General features: G+C 37.9%; 1 protein-coding gene across 2 annotated transcripts in view; it reads right to left on the minus strand.

Moving 5' to 3' along the window:
• LOC121421298 (E3 ubiquitin-protein ligase UBR5-like) overlaps nt 1-15248 on the minus strand; it is a 42718-nt gene that overhangs the window by 11932 nt on the left and 15538 nt on the right. For both annotated transcript variants that reach the window (XM_041615976.1, XM_041615982.1), the window contains exons 18-36: nt 14379-14576; nt 13944-14025; nt 13091-13219; nt 12563-12695; nt 11628-11797; nt 10816-11038; nt 9636-9942; nt 8896-8987; nt 8073-8219; nt 7242-7348; nt 6717-6840; nt 5997-6120; nt 5298-5455; nt 4668-4833; nt 3776-3955; nt 3053-3176; nt 1644-1793; nt 1094-1295; nt 224-357 (exon numbers count right to left, since the gene is read on the minus strand). In XM_041615976.1, coding sequence (XP_041471910.1) covers nt 224-357; nt 1094-1295; nt 1644-1793; nt 3053-3176; nt 3776-3955; nt 4668-4833; nt 5298-5455; nt 5997-6120; nt 6717-6840; nt 7242-7348; nt 8073-8219; nt 8896-8987; nt 9636-9942; nt 10816-11038; nt 11628-11797; nt 12563-12695; nt 13091-13219; nt 13944-14025; nt 14379-14576 — 2950 coding nt within the window. The remainder of the gene's footprint in view (nt 1-223; nt 358-1093; nt 1296-1643; nt 1794-3052; nt 3177-3775; nt 3956-4667; nt 4834-5297; nt 5456-5996; nt 6121-6716; nt 6841-7241; nt 7349-8072; nt 8220-8895; nt 8988-9635; nt 9943-10815; nt 11039-11627; nt 11798-12562; nt 12696-13090; nt 13220-13943; nt 14026-14378; nt 14577-15248) is intronic.

Raw genomic sequence — 15248 nt, forward strand, 5'->3', positions numbered from 1 at the left:
AAAGTAAGGAAGACTGAACACTTAGAAAACCTTTCCATTACCAGAGGCCTGTTTCACAAAACTTGATATAACAACAAATTCGAAATGACAGTTCAAAGCTACCAAAATCTTTCCAGTTGATTGGGTAATCGTAAACTTTTTATAGAAATTGTACATTTTTTTAATACAAATAACAAGCCTTTATGAAACGGGCCACAGATAAGGATATTAATGCCAGACTCACCAACAGGAGGAGCGGTACTGGCAGATCCTAGCACCTCATTGACCACTCCAGAGCCACTAGTCCTGGAGTTGTTTGATGACAGAGGCTGTTGATTGCGGAAGGCCCACTGGAGAGGGTGTGGTGGCTGGCTAGATCTACATTATAAACAAAATATGAATGATCAATTTCATATTGAATACAATCAAATGGACAGGAAGAAATCAAAGTGAAGATGTCATTTAAAACACATCAGGGCCCGTTTCATTAAGAGTTACAACTGTTGTAACTTTGCCTTTATGGCAACTACCATGGTAACCTTGATTTTGATTGGGTGCAGAGCCATGTTACCATATGGTAGTTGCCATAATGGCAAATTTACAACAGTTACAACTCTTTATGAAACGGGCACCAGGGCTTGTATTAACCAGAGGCGGTGAAGTTGACTGCCTTTGATGCCTACCTCAACTGCCTTGTTGAATTCAAAATTATCCTTTTAAAAAATAATAAGTTTCAGAGCAATTTTTGAAAGCTTGCCTTGCCCTCGTTACTGCTTACTTCCAAAGTTATATCATCTTGTGTAATGCTAATAGCTGCTAATAGCCTTATATATTCCTTCAATAAAACAATCATACAATGCAAAAACACCGAAATGTAACAATCTATATTAGAAGAACTGGTCTTTAAAATCTAAAACTTAAGTAAACATCTTTATCAAGTTAATGCACATAGATGCAAAATAACTTCATACAATTCTGAAATGAGACAGTTAATGAATACAGATGTTGTACCAGACTTCAGACCTTGACGAGCAATGGAAAACAAGATATTCAATTTATTTTTTTTTAATAGGAAAAGAGATAAAATAGGAATTGCATCATTTTTTTTCCTAACCTGTTTCCTTCAATGTTTTGAGATCCACTTGCACTAGCTGTAGTCGGTCTCTCCAGCGAGTCTTCATTGAACGCCTGATCGACGGTCTCTTCTTCTATCTCATTGAATTCATTATCGCTGTCCTCCTCTTCTTCCTCTTCGGCTTCATCAGCATTGGACGATGATTCATCTTCAGAAAAGAATAGTGATGCTAGACCACCGCCTGAAACACAAAATTGACACGTTAACTCAATAGACACTTCTTTTTAGGGCATCCGGGCTAATGAGCACAATTGATGGTATTGCATTACATATATTTCCATTGTGAAGAATGATTACATACAGAATGATATAAAACACAATTCCATAATCTCAAATCCATTTTGAATTTATAGGATATGGTATTACACATGTGTTGGAATGACGGGAACTGAAAATGTTATTTATGTTTGACATGGTATGTTTATATCAACTGTATTTTTTTCTCAAGGTACGACAGACCAGAGTATAAATGGAAGTCTGAGTTCAGAATACAGGCCACCGAGATCCCGAAAACTTGAATCAAACCTACCAGCATCGGATCCAGCATTAGGAGCATTGACGCCACCTCGACGGCTGGAGTCCTGAGCGCTGCTTTCTTGATCTTGGTTGCTATGGTTACTCTCACTATCATAGTCACTCTCTGCTAGAAGGTCTAGGTCCATGTCACTCTCATTACCAGCTGCATATAAGAAGAAATATAATTATATATCAAGGAATTAGTTTTAAACCCATTACCTACAGTAGCTTGGTTGTCTCTGCATCAACATTTGGATGAAGGAGCCTGAACTAGTCAATGTGTAAAACTGATCAGGGAGAAATCACGGATAGCACAATACATACTAGAGCTGTCATGGACAACCTATTTATTGCTAGTCATGTCGATAATCGCTTGTTTTTTGCCACTTAGCGATATCGATAACCTTTCTCTCATTGTCGATAATACCCACTATAATGAAGTACAGCACAGTTCCTCCGCAATCGCACGTATACATGGGGAAACCCAAGCTCAACCGGCCAATAATAACGGTCTAATTGCTCCAGCTGTTCGCGATGTTGTTGCTATGAGTATGAGGCTGTCCCGCGCACCATGAATGTTTTATTCATTGACGAACTTGACTGCAATGATTTGTTATTCATTACGCTGGATACGGCTCATCAATTATAGCGCTGGATGTGCACGAGTGCTGGCCTCTAGCTACTGGTCTCTGCTTCCCGGGTGGATTTAGGAATCAAAGTGACTTTCTTGAGGCAGGGGACTCAACCCTCCGAAATGAACAAGAGACCACGTAAGCATGGCGTGCGCCTTTATTTTTTTTTTTATATACACTGGTCATTTTGTGTGAAAAAATGGGCATCGATGCAAGGCACGGCGCATCATTAACTATCATTGTACGCAAATGTGATTCTCTCTGACTGCACTCTGTTTCTGTCGTCTCACTCATCTGAAAAAGACAACTACAGGCTGTTTCAAAAAGTAATAAAAATCACAAAATGATTATCCCAATCAGTAGTCTACATTAAATTATTTTTTAAAGAATGTTTTGTATAAATGCCTATTATTATTATTCTATGAAGGGTGTGCATTCTCAGCCAGTAATCATATCAACATCTCACAAAGGATACATTCCCTGATCCATCCAACCCACATTTTTTTTCTTCTGTTATTATATGTTTTATTATATAAATAAAATCATGAAATATACAAACAATCATAATGGGAAAAAAAGAAACAAAATCAAATACAAATTAGCAAAGAAAAACAATGAAGATCTGATACCACATTGTAAACTCAAGAAGACAGAGGATGCCGTTGAATGAAGTATTTACTGGCCACAATACAATAAATTTCACAGGTTGTTGGAGCTAACACATGAAGCTGTAAGATGTTTAGTTTCTCATATATAGAGGGTAATTAGAGTTGGAATGTAAGGAGCTCACCGTCATCTTCTTGTTGATCGTCTTGACTTGGTTGTTCCCTAGGGTCTCTGGGCGGGGCACTGCTGGAATCCCTCTCACGTACATCACTGGATACAACCACAATATCTCCTTCGACCATGTCAATCTACAAAATATACAAACATATATGAAGAATCACTATAATATCAATTCACATAAACTGTGTGGGTGTCTCAAAAAGCTGTTCATAATTTAAAAGCAACTTTATAAACAGCTGGTGATTCTTTCTTGTGGGAAATGATACATACCACATTTCAATTTGAGTTGATTTTGTTCATAAGAAAGGGTCGCCAGGTATCAGTAAAATTGCTCGTAATTTAAGAACAACTTTATGAAACACCCACCAGAGAGCAGAGTAAAAATACCATAAAGACCAGCCAAGGGAACCAAGTACATGTACAGTAATAATTGTTCTGCATGAAGTTTTAAGTACATGAAGATTTATAATTTGCAACATTAATGTTTTATTCCATCATAATTGTTCTTGTTTCATTTTTGTGCACCTAGGAAGCATTTGTGGCAGATTTGTGTACGTTATAAGTAGAGAATTATTTATAAACTTTACCCAATAGCATACAACCCCTGGGCATTCACCAAGACAGTGAATGTATGACGGTCACACAACTAGAAATTCAAGTGGGACTTTCTTCAAATTAATATTTTTGTGAATCAATCCCAGATAACATTTGATTAGGTATTACTTACCTCTTCGCCTTCTCCAACCTCCATGTCTTGATCGTCTTCATCGATGGTACGATTACGGGTAATACGGTGTGGGTGTGTCCGCAGAGAAGGGGCATGGTGATGGGTGTGGCTTGAACTAGACTGGTTGCTAGAAGCAGACCTCATTGGGAGGGGCTCCGTAAAAAACAATTCTTCACTTCCCTGTAGTTGCAAAATGATGAATTCAAATTGATGATATACACACTAGTGTAGACTCTGCATAATTCTACCTTCCATTAGTCAATTAATTGTCTAACTTAAGGTCTAAATTATGTCAGATCAGAATATGAAAAGCATTTGGTAATAACATCTTGTAAGTCAATTTTCGCCTCAGTCAAACAGACTTCTCTGATCCAGAGACATTTGACTTAGCTTCAAGCACCTGTCTTCGATTTCTAAGGAATATTAACTTGATAACAATATTAAAATAATAGTTCATATTTATCTCCAGGTAAAATGAAAACCACAAAAATAATCTAGAAAGATCCCATCCGAAAGAGGAAATTATCCGTATTACAATGGATGCATAATCAGGGGTGTGAGTGTTCAGATTTTTATCTGATTTCAGATTTTTTAAATTTTATTTTCATCTTCATTTCAGCTTTTTTTGGTTTTCCTCTGTACAAAAAGTATGGGAGCTCTTTATATTTCAGACTATTTCAATACTCTAGCTTTTTTCAGATCTTTTATTTGTGACCACTCTCACCCCTGATAATTTGATAACATTTGATGATCCTAACCGATCTTACAAACCATCTACAAAGTGGATTCATCATGAATCATATCTATTACACTGTATTATCATTCTTATAAGATTGCATTTTACAGTAAAAACTAATTATGGAATTCTATTGCATGATAACATCCTACCAACCTGGATAGCATCAGCATGGCTGTTGAAGAGAGGGAACGGTGAGGAGGGTCTAGCTACCCCCATCCTAACAGGTGCTATCAGTGAATCTCCTATCTCACACAGCTCTGTGATGGACTGGTGGATCAATGCCTGGAACACTCGCTTGCAACGCTGCACTGGCTCAGACCTGGAGGGGGGGGGGGGGGGGGTGTAACAGCTTTACATCTGATTGTAAAGTTTTGTACATGAATTGCTATAGACTTACTATTAATTCAACAATTGATTGTGTCCTTTGTGTTACAGGGCACTAAAGAGTGAAACATATAGAAATAGGACTACACCAACTTAATGACAACTTTTTTTGATGAGCTAAGAAAACAGCCCCATAAAGATTTTATAAATTCATCCCCAGTCCAAACTTTTATTAATATTTCCCCTGACCCAGTTACAAATGGAATTCTTATCTGAAGGATATCAATAACGCACAAAATTATGGATAATTGAAATTGATACACTATTCCTACATGTACTACATTTTAAAAAATCAATATGAAACCATATTCAAAATGACCAATCTGCAAGGGACTGTAAGAAAAGCTTTGGAAAAGCACTCAAGACCAAGTAATACAGAAAATGGGACTAAGCACTTACAGCTTTTTGCCAGGGGTCATCTCAATACTGAGAACAACAAAGACTCTAGCAACGGATCGGATGAACCGACGGGCTACCTCTGCTGCCTCGGCCTTACTGGTGGCAGATTGAGCATGGCGAAGACGGCGAATCAAAGTTGTCAGTAGGGTATCAAGATCCTGGAAGAAAGGGATGACATCATATAATTAAACAAATAGTATACATTTTCTTGGAGCAATTTCTCTCCTTTTTTTAAAGCTGTTCTGTAGCCATTTAAAAAACAGCTAAAAAATCACAATTTTGTCCAAATAGATTATTGTCCAATTAGATTTTTCCATAGGGTTAACACATGGAATAGCTACAAAACAACAAATTTTTCCCAATTTGCACAACTTTGCACACTGTGTGTAATAACAATCTAAAAAATAAAATAATTTGAACAGAATGTCATGAAATGGCCACACAAGTGTTTTATGAAAAATATAACTATGAGCCACATGGTTTAGAAGATGCATAATTGCGAAGAAATGAGCGAAATATGCATGGCATTTCTGCTCGGTGATGGGTACTTTCCAGGTGGTAATAAAACATGGTCCCAAATGTGTTTATCTGTATTGGTGATCATGATTGTGCTCACTTTTCAGCACAGAATTCATGATTTCACAAAGTCAAGTGACACAAACCTACTAGATCTAGAATGATACACAGACTCATACTCACTGAAGAAGTACACTTGACAATGAGCATATGGGTGAACCAGTCTAACTTGACAGTACCAGATTGACGCATTAGATACACCTGGTCCTCCGGTATAGGGGTGTGACCAGACCCTCCTCCACAATCCCTGTATAACACACAAATTGAGAAAAAAAATCAAGTTGAATGGCATGGGGGGGGGGGGTAATCCAATAAAAGCACAACAGATAGTGAGACCCTGTTGCATAGAGACAGAAAATCAATTATTTCATGTAATGTCAAACGTACCATATCATACTTTGCGATAGATCTTTATTTTATATATTTTGAAGGCCTTGTTCTTAACGTTTTCATCAATTACGATTTCTGCTATAATAACACCAAAATAATTTTCCACAAATAGTGGTGACTCAAACATGACAATGTCTAAAAGGAAAGCTTTGTTTCTTCTCTTTGAGGGATCTGTTAAAGAAAAAGTTACATTTAGAAGCGATAAAGAAAAAATTACACGCTTCTAATTTGCCAAATAAGCAGAACTACAAACAGTGGCTGCAGAAGAGGCCGCCGCCTAAACACCTGCATCTTGCTTTAGTCCTTGTTATATTTTATTGACAAGTACATGTATTTGCAGGCAGATTTTTCTAATAAAAAGTCTGCAACAAATAGTGTTTAAAAAGTAGATCGTATCCCAGATCCCAGATGGTAGGGATGACGAAGGGGAGAAAAGAGAGAGAAGTGACTTACTTCTTCTTATCTTGACATCCATTGAGTATCATAGCACTAACAGCTTGCCATTCCTGTAGGATGCTCTCAAGGGCATGACGACAGAACCGGGGTGGCTCCAAGTTATGATCAGGCATGTCAATGTCTGTAACAAACAAATAAACATTGACAGTGTGAAAACAAAATAAACAGGTACAGAACGATCAGCTACCAGAAGGGGGGGGTGAATGAATTGCATGATCCCTAGTCTTACTGCTAAACCCTAGTTCGGCCAGTGTGACGTATGTTGTGATGCTTTAATCAATTAGGCAGACAAAACATGCACTCATATCATGTCTCTAAAATGTGTCAATGTTGTAATATACATATCTTAACCTTGTAAAACATGGTGTACAATAAAAGGAGTCTGTCATTATTCCTCAGGTTTTGTTTTAACGAACTATAATCCTCACGCATTTATTAGTGCTTAATAAGGTAATCTACTCAAGCATATTTAGACATGGTAACCAGAATTTTTGTATTCAAGAAGGAAAATAGAGCACTTACCTGATTCATTCTTACGAGAGAGTCTACTCCTTGACTGGCGGTACTGTCTCTGTTCTACCGTCTGACGGGCCACGGTTTGAGCCAAGAACAGCAGAATGTGATCCCCTCTGAAATGTAACAAGACAATCACCATTTTCATGAGGACCGATTTGTCCTTCAAGATCATCAACACAGATATTACATGTGGGGCAGTGCTTTATTAGTGCTTGAAAAAATATAGGCTACCTGGAGGGAGAACCATATTTATTTCCAGGGATGTCACTTTTCTGACTAAAATCAGAATGTGGTCTGGAATTATCTGTTGCTCTGCTACTAAGTCTCCCAACATATCTCATTTTATCTAACATTTTGCGCATCTTGGATCGCAAATGTCTGCAAATCAATAATCATACAGCTATCATTGCAGGGTTCCCAGCTTTTCAAGAAAATAAAATTCCCTGATATTTAAACCTATTCCCAGTTTTGCATTTTTTCTAAGTTGTTGCAGTTAATTACATGTATTTTCAGTATAAAAACAATAATGTCAAGAGTCTGAGTGACTACCATGCTTTTTACTTTGGGTCGATCAAAATTCCTGTTTTTCCCCTCAATTGAGGCAATTTTCCCTGATATGAAGTATATTTATTGAATTCCCTGACTTTTCCCCAACTAAAAAAAAATAAAATAATTTTCCCTGATGGGCTGGGAGCCCTCCCTTGGACAAGTCCACCCCACCCCCCCCAAAAAAAAGAGGATTTGAATAGACAGAGAAAAATCAGACAAGCATATAGGTGTTAACAGGGGGGGGGGGGGAGAAGAAAGAGGAACCAGATTAAGTAAAATAATTTGTACCTGCTGTTTGGTATAGTAACCAAGTTGGTTTCATTGATAAGCCTGTCAAGAAGCTCCATACGAGTGAAGATCTGTCCTGCAATCAGAGCTTTGCATTCACACTTCTCCCAACAATCACAGTATGCCGTAGGTGATGTACGCTTCAATCTGTAATAAAATAGGTCCAAAGGAAATATTTGAATCGCTTAACAAAAAGTTAATGCCTATCTTATTCTGATCATACATGTAAACGTAGCTATATATGACAAATCGTAACCAGGGGCATGTAAGTTACACCTATTGTAATTTTGCCATTATGGCAAATACCATAGGATTTGGAAGCCAATCAAAAGCAAGGTTTTTATGGCGGGTGCAATAATGGCAAAGTTACCAAAAATTGTGAATCTTTATGAAACTTGGTCTGGTCCATGTTCCCTTGCCATAAATCATCGCAGGTCACATGGTAGGTCGCACAGTACACACAAATACCAGTATATATTACCATTACTAATCACATTGGTAAAAACTGGTACTAAAAAACAGTAGAAAAAATGAACAAGTATGATTACAGATGATTGAGATGACTAGATAAGAAAAAGGGAGCTAATATAGGGGAAATCAAACAAGCAAAGAACAAATGATTGATAAAAGACTAAAAAGGAGAAAAATGAGAGGAAATTTTCCATTTACTCAGCTAACCTCTTTCTAACCAGTAAAAGTTTCACTAAAAGTTTTACTCAAAGAGAGTCAATGATTAAAGTGTCACCTACAAGCAAGTACACCTATACCCTAAAAATATTGAGGAAAAGTACCATTTTTATCATCAGAATGGTCAAGAACTTACTTGCAGTCATGTCCTTTGTGGCAGATCCTGGCACACTCTGTACAGCAGCAGAGTGGTCCTAGGAGACCACAGGTCCTACACTCAAAGATGTCCTAGGGGGAAAGGTGAATGACATTATCCTCATGACTACTACTAAAATATATGTACAATAATAAATCAGTTCCATCATTAAAATAGGTAGCATTGACAGGAGATTTAATAAACATAAACAAATGAAATATACAATTCCATTTTACCAATTATATTTTTCGGTCCCGACAAAGTGGACACCACTCCCAAAGGCAATGAAGGGATACCAATACATGATCCAGCATTTTCCCATTTGTAAAAAATAATGTCACTAACTTTACTTTGGGCAATTTTAAATTGTGGCTAATATATTAACGTTTCTTAGAAAACAAACCAGGGGCCTGTTAGTAGTCAAACACTGCTAGAAATCAGTGAAAAAGTTTGCTTTCACCCCATAAAATTGCCTAATATCTGGAGCTTACATTAATTCCATTACAGTGCCTACTTATAACCCTGGCTAGAGCCTACCTACTGTTACACATTCAGCGTTTCAAGAAAAAAACTCTAACCAGGTATCCATCACATCACCCGAGTTAAGTGCTAAAAATTGTGGATATCTTGCACAATTACACCATTATATTTGAACCCACAACCATCTGTTACAATGTCCGAATAATTAACCGTGGGCCACATTGCTCCACAATGTTATCACCAATGACAAGATAACCTACCTGATTGATATGTTCTGTTCCTGTCCATGTGAAGCTACACGTATCATTATGGCAGAGCACATAGAGAGGGGAGGAGTCCGGGTGACTACCAGGGGGGAACACCATTGATTCAAACAGCTCTTTGTTGAAACTGGCTGGCTGCTCTTCCCTTTTCTGGCTACCGCCTCCACCCTGGCTACCAGGCTGAGTTCGAGTGAGGGGGCGTCGACGGGACGCCAGGTTCTCGGTGGTATCGAAAATGGTCAGCGCTACGGAATAAGCTCGGATCTTGACAGCCGACATGAAAGGGGTATTGCCATGGGAGTCCCTGGAGACAGATACAGGACACAAAATGGAATAAGAAAGGCATAACAGAGGACTCATAAATCAAATAGATACCAGTTCAAAACCAAGTCACTGCACTCGAATATTAGAAATCTCACTTGTTAAATGATGAATACTAAAGATGCCTTTGATCCTCACTACAAACCAAGTTTTTAAAGATGAAAATGAAAAATCAAGCATGATCTTCATCTTCAGTTCCGGATTCTAGACCAATAATATATTTTCATAACTCTAATCGATATCTAGCTTCACATCTAATAAACTTTTAAGGCAAATGAAGAGTTAAAAGCAACAACAAGTGGAATGCCTCTGGCGGTCTCAACTGCATCACGCGATTCAATATAGCAGCAGTGATGACTTTGAAAACTACTATAACTCGCACAAGATGATTAGTGATACTTGGTTACTTTTATGTCCAAGTTTCATGAACTAGGTCCATATACTCTCTAAGATATACTGTCATTTCAAAAACTTAACCTTCGGTTAAGATTTGGTGTTGATGCCGCCGCTGTCGGAAAAGCAGCGCCTAGAGTCTCACTTTGCTATGCAAGTGAAACAAAAATAGTAGGGCAATTCTGTAAAATGATCAACCTTTTTGTACATTTAACCCCCATTTTTCTCATGTCTTACATCACTTCATAAACTGACCAAGTCCTTTGACAACGTTACAGACTGTCAAAAGAACAATAAATCAGAGACAGAAGATTTCATAAATGTCCCACATATACATGTAGGGGGTCAGACGTACATATTTTATGGAATTGCCCAGTAGCAATGGGTATTAAATGGGAATAACACACTTCTGAGGTATAAAGAATAAATGCAAGTGGACCATAAGTAAAACAAAACTTCGTACTTGGCAGACAAGAAGTCCGGTAGCCTTTCAGTAAGAGCAGCTGCCTCACAGAGCAGACGTAAGATGCTATGGGCATTGCTTCTACGCTCCTCTGGGGTCAGGGCTACAGCTTGGGTGTAAGACATACTGGTTGCTAGAGAGGGTGGGTTGCTAGCCAGGGAGCTGGAAGATCCGCCTACCGTTGCCGAAGTGCTCCCGAGGCTAAGGTTATCCTCATCTTGGTCTGAGGGATAATACAATAAAAGATGTATCATCAGAGCCACATAACACAAAGTTTTAGCAGTTGATCAATGAAAGAAATTGCCTATCAAAACAATTGTTACATGCGCATTTTGCTCAGTAAACTCACCAGGAACCAATCAGAATGATTCTTTCAGATTAGCGATTAATCTATAACCTTTTGGGTTACAAGGCTAGGATGAGGTAAATAGATACCTGGCAGGATTTACTTCTTGAGATGTTTGTGCACTGTATAAGGCTGCAGGGCTCATATCAGCTAGGGCAATAACATGCCTGTCTATTTGAAGTGCACAGATAGGTCATAACATACTGTGATATGCGCTATACAAGAACTGTATTATTATTATCATTGTGCTGTTTCATCACTACTTCATTCAAGTTCAAGACATTGACAATGTAGCAAACAAATACAGACATAAGGATAGCAGGTACAAACTGGATGGCAGATGAAAATATTTACATCGGTTAAAAAACCGAACTTTTAGAAATTTTAGTATCACAAACCAATATCTAAGTGCCTGGAAGATTATAATTGCTAGAGATTATATTATAATGATATATGATGATCTTACCCATATACAGTCCTGACGGTTCTGGGGGCCAGCTAAGTGTAGGTATTGGTGCCGTTGGGAGCGGGGAAGAAGCAGACTCTCTCCCGTCGTCACCAGGTATACCGCTAGGACCAGCCGGTTGGGCAGAGCTGCTGCTACCACCTCGACTCATTGCATCACGCATACCGATTCTAACATACAGACAATAAACATAGAAATATTTGTTAACGTTGATTTGACTTATAAAAATCTGAGCTTGAAAGTCCTATAGGTTAATAATCATAAGCAATGTTGTTTAAATTCTTTGATTACTTTGTTTAAATTTCCAGGAAATGCATTTGATTACTTCAGCAATATTTACAGTCTGTTTTTCCAACTTTATGGGGTTGGACAATTTATTTCCTTGAAGGCTCTTTTCCAAACTTCTTTGATTGTTTACCCCTGTGTCTTGCGAGATCCCCCACATAAAATCTTCCAAGAAACTGTGAAAATTGGTATTTTCTGGAGCCAATGGGTCTCTCCTCTCCTAGCCACAGGACCATACCCTCTCGACCTGCTCTTTTGCATCACTGGTGTTATCATTACCAGGAATATGGACCGCAGGAGGTCTTTATTTCTCTGTCTCTCAGATCATGATACCCTGTATATCTATCTCAGCCTTCAACTTGCTCCATACGGGATGATTTTGTTTCCCATGCCTCCCTACTGTAGGTCATACATTTCCGCATACTGGCATCACACACCTTCCATTTTACTTAACAATATTAACAAAATAAATATGTGCCCCCTCTGTACCGCTTGACTGTTATATTTGAGAAAGTTAGAGTTACAGCACTGGAAAATATCAAAATGGTAACCCTCGCTTGAGTGAAGTCACAGTTATATTTGAGAAAGTTAGAGTTACAGCACTGAGAAACGCCAAATACCCCTCCGCCCCCAACTCCCGACTCACTTACCCATGTGAACTGGGACCACTACCAGATGCCATAGCTGCTCCTGCTATTGCATTGCTCAGAGTGTGGAGGGCATTACACAACATCTTAGCACGGCTGCTAACTTCAGAGGTCAAAGTAGCCAGACTGCTGGATTCTGTGAAGGTCAAAGGGTAAAGTTCATTCATCCCAATTAACATGAAGGACATAAAAAACAGGATTTCTTTTAAAATTATTTAATCTACTGATCATATATTTATTAATGCAATCAAATAGCTCAAGACTTACTTCTGTGGTATCCTAATCACTGGATAATTTTTCAAAAAAAAAGGCTACATATCATTTCTACCCTAGTGTCACTGTCTACATCAAGCAATTTCCATCCCTGCATACAGTGTGGTTTTTGATGTCAAGTGATTGACAATACCTCCCAATTCCAATGGGGAATTTGAGCATTATGTTTAAGTTTAGCCCAACAACAGATACTATCCTTAAAACGGTATAAATGTTGCATATTATTATTATCATTTTTGGAATAAAATGCCTCCTTACCCGTTGATGAGTTGTTGGTCTGATTTGAGAGTGGCCTGCATAGACTGACACAGGCATGGAAGATGTTTCTCCCTCCATCACACCTCTCCTCAACAAGATGCTGTAGCTTCTGCTCCTTGATCGCAGGATCTATTGGAAAAGAACATGTGAGGGTCATTGTCTCATTAAAACAGGGGCCTGTTTTCATAAAACTTGTTACAACAACAAACTTGCAATAACGGCTCCTGAAATTATTCAATATGATTGGCTTGCAATAGAAATTGCGCACTTCTTATCATAACAAGCCTTTATGAAAAACTGGACCCAGAGATGCAATCCTTTTTAACCCCCCCCCCCAAAAAAAGATTTTTTCACTAAATTACTTTCTTCTTAATGATTGCCAGCCTGTACCTAATGTATGACATATCTGAAAGATATGGTAAGGGGCAATGGGGCAAGAGAAATCTACACATCTTGTCACTGTAAAGGATCAAGCAGGCCCTAAACAGCTCCATCTACGAAAAACAGAAATTTTTGTCCAACAACTTGTCAAATCTGACAAGTTTTCTTGATTTTGACTGCCTGAGAAGCACAGTTCCCGTGATAAATGTCTCATAAAACATGTGACAAGTCCTTTCATAGAATAGAGATAATTGCTACTTATTCCATTTCATGTAAAGCTATTCTGTGCATCACCATCACAATTTATCTTATATAAATGGACCTGCTGAAGCGGAAGAAAAAAGGGGAAGCAACAAGTGGAGAAGAACTGAAATCATAAGGTGAAAAAGAATCCTTTACAAAAACAGAAAATATTCAATTACAAAAATGATTCATATTGAAGCCAAATTGATGAGATTAAGATGTGACTTACTTGGTTCTAATTGAAGATTGCTAAGGAAATGAGAGACTGCTTCATAATCACACCTCAGTACATGGGGCATCAACAGCTGGTTCTGTTTAGTAAAAAATAAATAAATAAAACATTCAATCAAATTCTCAATGGTATTTAATTTGTTTTTAAATCAATTCTTATAACTACATTCTTGGAAATTAACTGGCTGAGGAAGAGCTTTGATTATCTTGAAACATGTTTCATTTATCAAAATGAAAACTGCTCTCTACTCACTAGGGTTGATCGCTTAAAGCTGGCAACTTAGAGATGCTTTTTGAAGTTTCACATGCCATTGACAAGTAAAATTTTGAAAAGAAAGATTAATGATACACTTGAACATGAACTACTAAAAAAAACTGTACTTTTCCTTTGAAGAATAGAAACAGAAAGAGAGAGTGAAAAGTATTGAAATACCTCTATAGCCATGACCATGATAGCTGCTTTACTCTTGATGTTAGTAGACTGCCCAGGGTGAGGGAGATGATGCACGCCCATGCTCAGGCTGCGGATGGGTGGAAGGTCGACCCAGTTAGGATCTCTGATCGTCACAGTAGCCGTCTTAGCCAACGGATACAAGGTGTTGTTTCCATCTTGGAGTAAGGTGACAGAGTCCTGAATGACACAAGGTTGGAATCATATTAAAGGGAGGTTCACCCTAATGGATTAGTTTTACTAATAAAAACTGACAAATGAAAGGGTTGGCGAAAATCGACCAGAAAATTACAGAGCTAAAAGTGTTTTTTTTTATTCTAATTTTTGTAACAAAAAATTTGTTTTCTGATTTTAAGCATAAACTGTCAAATCCTAATAAGCTTTGGTGACTTCTCCCATCCCCTAATGGAAAAGTCCATGTTCATGAGGGACATCACATATCTTGCTTGCATATCTTTAGACATCCCAATATTCTTATAACTCAATTTTTGTCAACTTTCATCTATCTTTTTCTTTTATTTATTCTTTCATACAAGTTTCATACAATTTGCAGGTTTCAAGGATTTAACCATCCATTAACTAAGACATGTTTTGAATCAGCAAGTAAAATACCCAATTTAGACTTAGACATGCATAGTCAGAGGTGATTTTGCCACAGGATAAAAGGTGTTTCCTCATTTTTAATAAAAAGGTTAGAGTCAATGGTGTCACTAGGTGGATGGTTGAAACAGTATGTAAACTTCACAGTCACATGAGAAGTGAATGGCCAGAGGGAACAAGGTGTGAGCTTTCCTGAAGATGAGTCCTATATAGTTCTTAAGACTTGTTTGAACTTGATACATACATGAATAA

The sequence above is a fragment of the Lytechinus variegatus genome, chromosome 1 (assembly GCF_018143015.1).
Source record: "Lytechinus variegatus isolate NC3 chromosome 1, Lvar_3.0, whole genome shotgun sequence".
NCBI classification, from domain to species: domain Eukaryota; kingdom Metazoa; phylum Echinodermata; class Echinoidea; order Temnopleuroida; family Toxopneustidae; genus Lytechinus; species Lytechinus variegatus.